The sequence below is a fragment of the Otolemur garnettii genome, unplaced genomic scaffold (assembly GCF_000181295.1).
Source record: "Otolemur garnettii isolate 467f Iridium unplaced genomic scaffold, OtoGar3 scaffold00082, whole genome shotgun sequence".
In the NCBI taxonomy this organism is placed as follows: Eukaryota; Metazoa; Chordata; class Mammalia; order Primates; family Galagidae; genus Otolemur; species Otolemur garnettii.
In genome coordinates, this window is record NW_003852477.1 from 7,163,802 (window position 1) to 7,171,138 (window position 7,337).

The window sequence follows — 7,337 nt, forward strand, 5'->3', positions numbered from 1 at the left end:
CAAGAAGTCACCTGGGCACTCTTGAGAGACATTATACTACAGTTTGGGCTCCCACTGAGGACTAGGTCAGACAATGGGCCAGCATTCATCTCCAAATTGATCCAGAAGACGGCTAACATCCTAGCATCACCTGGAAACTCTACGCAACCGACCGCCCACAGGGTTCGGGGAAGGTGGAACGCATGTATAGAGCTATCAAAGCAAGTTTAGAGAAAATGTGCCAGGAGACAAATTCACAGTGGGTAACTGCCCTGCCCTTGGTGTTATTTAAGATTAGATGCACTCCTACTAAGAGGACAGGATTCTCACAGTGTAAGATCTTATATCATAGGCCAGCCCCCTTACCACAGAGCTTGCCAGGATCCCCCTTGGGAATTGAGAGAGGTAGGATTAAGGAAGCAGTTATAGGCACTGGGAAAGGTGACAGAGGCAATGTGGGAATGAATGAATGAAAGGTGTCCTGTTAGTTTGTTTTCCCCTGTCCACCCTTTCTCTCCAGGATCTGCAGTGTGGGTCAAAGATTGGAGTGTGTCTCCCCTAAGGGCAAGGTGGAAAGGCCCTTACAACGTTATCCTGACCACACCTACAGCTCTGAGAGTAGCAGAAATTCCTGCCTAGATCCATTACAGCAGAGTGAAGCCTGCTGTGCAACCAGAGAACCTGCTCCCCGCTAAGAGGAGCCGGACGGAGCAGTACGTGAACAATGGCAGCTGATCCTGAGTGCCCACGGCGTGGGCTCCGCACCTCAACAACTCCTAAACCTTGGGAAGCTACCTCGGATCCTGACAACCCCCTCAAGCTGATGTTGCAAAGAATGGCAAGCCCTGCTCCAGTCACACCCTGGGAGCTGACTGGTCTACGCACGGCCAAAGCATGAAGATCTACGTCATCACAGGACTGTTCTTTATTAGACTCATAAGAGCTAAGTGAACTTTAGTTTGTGCAAATATTCAGGATGCTAATGTAAAAAAATTGTACAAAACAGACTGGCTTTAAATTATTTACTTGCTGAAGAAGGAGGAGTATGTGGCAAGTTCAATCTGACCAACTGTTGTTTGAAAATAGATGATCAAGGTCTAGTGGTGGAAAATATAGCTAATAAAATTTCCAAATTGGCTCATGTGCCGGTACAGGTGTGGCATGGATTTGATCCAAAATCCATCTTTGGAGAATGGTTTTCTGCTTTTGGAGGTTTTAAGACCCTTATAATAGGAGTCTTAATATTATTGAGTACTTGCCTTCTCCCATGCCTAGTGCCAGTATTACTCCAGATGGGAGGAACCTAGTGAGTTCAGCTGTGTCTCAAAGAGGCCCAAGTAGACTGTATTACATGCACCACCAACAAACTGTGGCACAGGTTGATGGGGATGATGATGAGACTCCATAACAACTTGTTTTGAGTTTCAAAGGGGGGAATGAGGTGAGAAAAGTAAAAAGCAGTTCAAAAAAGAGTTTGTCCTAGCCACCCTGTGTAGGCCTCAGCCAAGCCGCAGGCGTTTCTATTGTCTGCGTGTTTCTCCCCTGACATACTTGGGGGCCTAGATTGTCATCTATGATGTCATGTCTCATTCTTTATTTTATGACCCTCACTCTCTGTCTTATGACCCTCACATGCACTCCTACCCTGAAAAGTGGATAAAAGAGAGGCATGGGATTGAGTTGGGGGGCTCGGTTTTTGGGGAACACGCTGGCGTTCTGAGTACCCCCGGCTGAATAAACCTGCTTCCTCTAATCAACTGGTGCCTGGAGTCTTCTGTCTGCGTCAGTTTCCTGCTACACTACCAGAGCCAAACCTACTTATTGCTCCTCTTTGGTTTACAAATAAAACCCTTCTCAGGTCTGGACAGAAGAACAAGCCCACAGCCAAAATGAAGCAGTGCAGGGTATCAGAGTCACAGATGCTTATCTCCAGCCCCCAAGCTACACCATGCAGGTTGATCATGTGGATTCTGATCTCAAGGATGAGAGTGGGGGGGTGGGTCTCTTATAGTAACCACCCTCGAGGGCTCTTAAAGAATACTCAGCGGAAGCATGGACCACATCACAGAGAAGCAGAGGCAGAGCAAGCTCCTCTCTGGAACAAAGTGGTTCGACATCTGTGCTGGTGAGTCATTTGTCTTCCTCTAATATTTAAAAGGAGATGGGGAGGACTAACCCAGCTGTTGTTGGGGTTGTCAGATTCCTGCCTGCAGTGAGACACGGTACAAAAGCCCCAAGCTGTAGAGTTGAGCTGCTCTTGGTTCAATCCATCATTACCATTTGCCGCTGTGAGGGTTACGTTAGAGAAACATGGAAACTACTGAACCTGACACGCAGTAAGTGTATATAAGCTTACGGTACTGCTAGTAGGGGCAAAATCAGGCACAGGCAGGGACAGGAGAGTCTAGTCACTGTGTTTATTCACTGAATAATCTCTGTTCTCTGTTCACTTCTTTGCATTTTACAAAGCAAACTGTTACTGCAGATTCTTACTTTTTTTTCAATATAAATCAATATGCTACTACAGAAACTTAAGAAAGTATAGAAAAATATAAAGGAAGAAAGGAAATAAGTCACCCACAACTCCACCAGCCAGAGGCCAAGTGCTGATAAAATTTGGTCATTTCTCTATGTTTTTACAAATAAAGTCAAAATCTCAGAGTTTATCATGGATGCTTAAACAAGAATCCACAGGGTATGTGGTAGAGGGAGTCAAGGGTTCAAGAACCCCCAGGATTGCAGGTCTTTGTGGGTGTGTGCATGTGTGTACATTATTTCTGAGGAAGGTCTGAAGTTTCTATGAGATTCTCAAAGTTTATAACTTAAAAGGTTAAGAATCACAATGAATTTTACATCCTTTTTGCCACCTACTTGTTGTATGGTAAGAGTACTTATTTTGCTTATTCACTTTGTGTTTGCACTGTTCTGAGCAATTTAAGTGTATTGTATTTTCAGGGTACAAGTGAATCTAAGAGTAGAATGTGAATGTTTTAAAACAATAACTAAGAAAATGACATGAAGGCTATGTTAACCAGTTTGATGGAAGTGTTTCGGAATGTGTGTGAAAACCCCACACTGTACCCCAGAAGTGCATTAATGTACATAGTTACCATTCAATAAAAAATAAATAAATAAATAAATAAAATAATAAAAAAATAAAAAAATAAAAATAGGGCAGGAAATTAAAAAAAAATAAGTGTATTGCATTTTCCAAGTCAAAAAAGTGCTTCCTAAACATTTTAATCATATTCCATTTTAGGTTTGAATTATAATTTGCTTCCTTCTTTAGTATCAGACTTTTACAATATTTCCTAAGTTATATATATTACTTTTTAAAAAATTGTCAGAAATCAACTTAGGATTTTAACTATAAAAAATAAAGAAATGAATGTTTTTAACCTTTACTAGAAGGGAAAGTAATTTTCAATAATCTTCAGAATTGCCCATCCCAGTTAACATAATGTTAAAGCTTCCCAATTATTACAATTAATTTGCATAGATCCTTTGAGGCAACATGTAATGGGAACACAGGAGTCCAGCAAAAGCTGGAATAGGAAGATAACAAAAAAGGCAAGAGTAAGTTAAGCAATAATGCAGAGACCAACAGTATTCTTAAGCAAAGCCAAGCTGCCGGTTTCATATTTTCAATGATAAAAACAAACGTTTTTGTCCCCATGTGAAGCAATAACACATACATATCACCCTAGGATCTACTTAATCTAGTACCCAGAAAGGAGCAGGGGCAGGAAGCCCACTGGCCAGTCAGTGATCACCTTGAGAGATCTAACATTGTGGCTGAGGGGCAGGGACTATTTATTGGGTAGTCTCACCCCAAAGGCAAAGCCCTTCCTTTCTGGTCAGAAGGGTACTTTGGCCCCAAGAAAGATGAAGGTAAGGCAGCAGCATCAGGGCTAAGCTGTTTTCAGTTAGGAGCAACATTAGGGAAAGAGGGTCTTCGTGTGGATTAAAGAGATGACCTCACCTCTTGCATGCCCTTGTCTGGCCAGGCAATATTCTGACTTTGCTAAACCTTGCAGAGACTCTGTCCAAACACTACTATTCCTAACACATCTTGAAGTGCTGGTGGGATATGGCTCCAGGCCACTGGAAATGAGTCACTGGGTGTTGAGTATCTGCAGGTCAGTGGCAAGGATGGGCCTTTTGCTCCCAGGCTGATGTTACAACCACCTCTGCTCCTGTGCTGTCGGTTATGTCACCCCATGTTTTGTGGCCCTCTTGAGGGTCATAGGGCAGAGAGGTGGACAGAGAAAAGTGACGTGTTGTAGGGCCAGAACGCTGAGCCAGAAAGGCAGTTATCTGGTCTTTTGGCTACAAGCCTCACTGTACCTGGTCCCCCATTTCAATTGGGTCCTTCATTTATTAAGAGGCCCCTAAGCTCTAAACTGCTAATCACAGAAGCTAAGGCCATGTCCCTTTCTGGGAAATCTACTTTTTAAGAGAATCCTAAAGATCAAGAAGTCTTTAGGAAACAAGGCTCTGATGGTGGAATGTCATAAAATGTGCCAGGTGACAAGAGGGAAGTGGGACAGGGTGGGAGAAACACCCAGTTCCTCATCTGTGAAGCTCACTTGGACCAAGTGCTGGGCAGCGTGGCTTTCTATACCTTGCTTCCCCACTAGTCACCTTTTTAAATCTATGTAGCTGAGGGGAACAAAAGGCAGGAAGGACTGTTCGCCCAGGCGACGAAGTCCCTGTCATCCCCTAAACACCTGCAGCCTCCAGGCATCTCCTTGACAGCAGACCCTCCAGAAGGGGAACTTGTTTTAGCTTTCACAAGTTAACAGACAATAAGGCTGAGGATGGGTGGGCAGCTGTGATCAGGTGTGGTGGGATGAAGACGGGCCCTCCCCACTCATGAGCAGTGCTGCCCTTCCAAAAGCACTTGCCTATTTGATCACATAGTGAATTTGCTTTCAAAACAACTGAACACAAGCTTTTATGGAATGTGTGTGCAGGTCAGTTATGAGTTATCTCCCAGATGGCTGAGACCCTGAAAAGTTTAGGGTATCCTGTCTGAGCAATTTCCCTAAGAAGTGGCTAGCTTCAGCATAGTGGACTATGTTCTTTCTGAGTGCCATAGTGGGTAGGTTTAGGAGATGGCTATTTGCATTCTACATGTGGTCAACAGATTGTGGAAAGACAGGGAGTGTCCACCTCAGGACAACATAAAATTCTTGGGTTTTGACTACAGGTGTTCATCAGAACAGACACCATGGCAGAGTATGAAGACTACGAAGACAATGGGTTCTTCAACACTTCCAAAGGCAGCAGCCAGGACCATGAAAATTTCCTGCAGTTCAAGAAGATCTTTCTGCCCTGCATGTACCTGGTGGTGTTCGTCTGTGGCCTACTGGGGAACTCCCTGGTGCTAGTCATATCCATCTTCTACCAGAAGCTGAAGACCCTGACAGATGTATTCCTGGTGAACCTGCCCCTGGCTGACCTGGTGTTTGTGTGCACTCTGCCCTTCTGGGCCTATGCAAGCATGCATGAGTGGATCTTTGGCAACTTCATGTGCAAGACCATACTGGGCATCTACACTATGAACTTCTACACGTCCATGCTCATCCTCACCTGCATTACTGTGGATCGTTTCCTTGCAGTAGTTCAGGCCACCAAGGCCTACAACCAGCAGGCTAAGTGGATGACCAGGGGCAAGATCATCTGCTTGCTCATCTGGGTAATCTCCCTGCTGCTTTCCTTGCCCCAGATCATCTATGGCAATGTCCTTTATCTTGATAAAGTCATCTGTGGTTACCATGATGATGGCATTTCCACTGTGGTTCTTGCTACCCAGATGACACTGGGCTTCTTCCTGCCGCTGCTCACCATGATTGTCTGCTACTCAGTCATAATCAAGACCCTGCTTCATGCTCGAGGCTTCCAGAAGCACAGATCTCTAAAGATCATCTTTCTAGTGGTGGCTGTGTTCCTGCTGACCCAGACGCCTTTCAACCTCGTGAAGCTCATCCGCAGCACAAGCTGGGAGTACTATGCCATGACCAGCTATCATTATGCTATCACGGTCACGGAGGCCATTGCATACCTGCGGGCCTGCCTTAACCCACTGCTCTATGCCTTTGTGGGCCTGAAGTTTAGGAAGAATTTCTTGAAACTTGTGAAGGACATTGGTTGCCTCCCTTACCTTGGGGTCTCATATCAGTGGAAGTCTTCTGAGGATACATCCAAGACTTTATCTGCCTCACAGAATGTGGAGGCCACCAGCATGTTCCAGCTGTAGGCCTTGCTGGGGCTTGGAGAAGCTGCTCTAGAATTTATAGGAGCCTGGTTGTGTCCTCCAGAGGTAATGAGGAAGCCTTTGTTTATAGCTTGTGTATTCTCATAAGGAAGTAATCAAGCAATCTGGCTGGTTTGAAATGCTTCTTCTTCTCAGACATGAACATCATCCATTCTCTTTTAGAATATTCAGGCCTAAAGTTCAAAGTGGGGCAGAGTCTAAAATTTTTAAGGGCTTGCTGAAGCCAAGGGGATGATGTGTAGCTCTTAAGATCTCAGGTTCTAAGAAAGCATAGGAAAAACACTTGACAATATCGGCCCTGGGGAAAGACTTTATGAAGAAGACTTCCATGTAAATTGCAACAACAAAAATAAACAAATGGGACTTAATTAATCTGAAAAGCTTCTGTACAGCTAAGCAGATAACAACCAAAGGAAATAGACAATCTACACAACGGGAAAGGATATTTGCATATTTTGAATCAGACAAAAGCTTGATAACGAGGATCTATAGAGAATTCAAATTAATCCACATGAAAAAAGCCAACAATCCCATATATCAATGGGCAAGAGAGATGACCAGAACTTTCTCTAAAGAAGACAGATGAATGGCTAGCAAACATATGGAAAAATGCTCATCGTCCCTAATTATTAGAGAAATGCAAATCAAAACTACCCTGAGATATCATCTAACCCCAGCGAGAATGGCCCATGTCATAAAATCTCAAAACTGCAGAGGCTGGCGTGGATGTGGACAGAAAGGAACACTGTTACGCTGCTGGTGGGACTGCAAACTAATACAACCTTTTTGGAAGGAAGTATGGAGAACTCTCAAAGACCTCAAAAGAGACCTCCCTTTTGATCCTGCAATCTCATTACTGGGCATCTACACAGAAGGAAAAAAATCCTTTTACCATAAGGACACTTGCACCAGACTGTTTACCACAGCTCAATTTACAATTGCCAAAATGTGGAAACAGCCTAAATGCCCACCAACCCAGAAATGGATTAACAAGCTGTGGTATATGTATACGATGGAATACTATTCAGCCATTTAAAAAATGGAGACTTTACATCCTTTGTATTAACCTGGATGGAAG

At 44.0% G+C, this 7,337-nt stretch overlaps 2 protein-coding genes across 3 annotated transcripts in view; one reads left to right on the forward strand and one right to left on the reverse strand.

The window, feature by feature from the left end:
* Positions 1 to 7,337, reverse strand: part of FYCO1 (FYVE and coiled-coil domain containing 1) — a 91,988-nt gene that overhangs the window by 29,392 nt on the left and 55,259 nt on the right. The gene's annotated exons all lie outside the window — the stretch shown is intronic.
* Positions 2,051 to 6,551, forward strand: CXCR6 (C-X-C motif chemokine receptor 6). Of its 2 annotated transcripts, none has more exons than XM_012808059.2 (2): positions 2,051 to 2,104; positions 5,192 to 6,551. In XM_012808059.2, exon 2 carries the CDS (start codon positions 5,213 to 5,215, stop codon positions 6,239 to 6,241), a length of 1,029 nt encoding a protein of 342 aa, XP_012663513.1. In that variant the 5' UTR covers positions 2,051 to 2,104; positions 5,192 to 5,212; the 3' UTR covers positions 6,242 to 6,551. The 2 variants fall into 2 exon arrangements, with proteins under 2 accessions (XP_012663513.1, XP_023371699.1); XM_023515931.1 differs by having other exon boundaries at positions 2,090 to 2,315.

Excerpts from the sequence above, each read along its gene's own strand:
- CXCR6 (XM_012808059.2), top strand. The coding sequence starts at position 5,213 with ATGGCAGAGTATGAAGACTACGAAGACAATGGGTTCTTCAACACTTCC.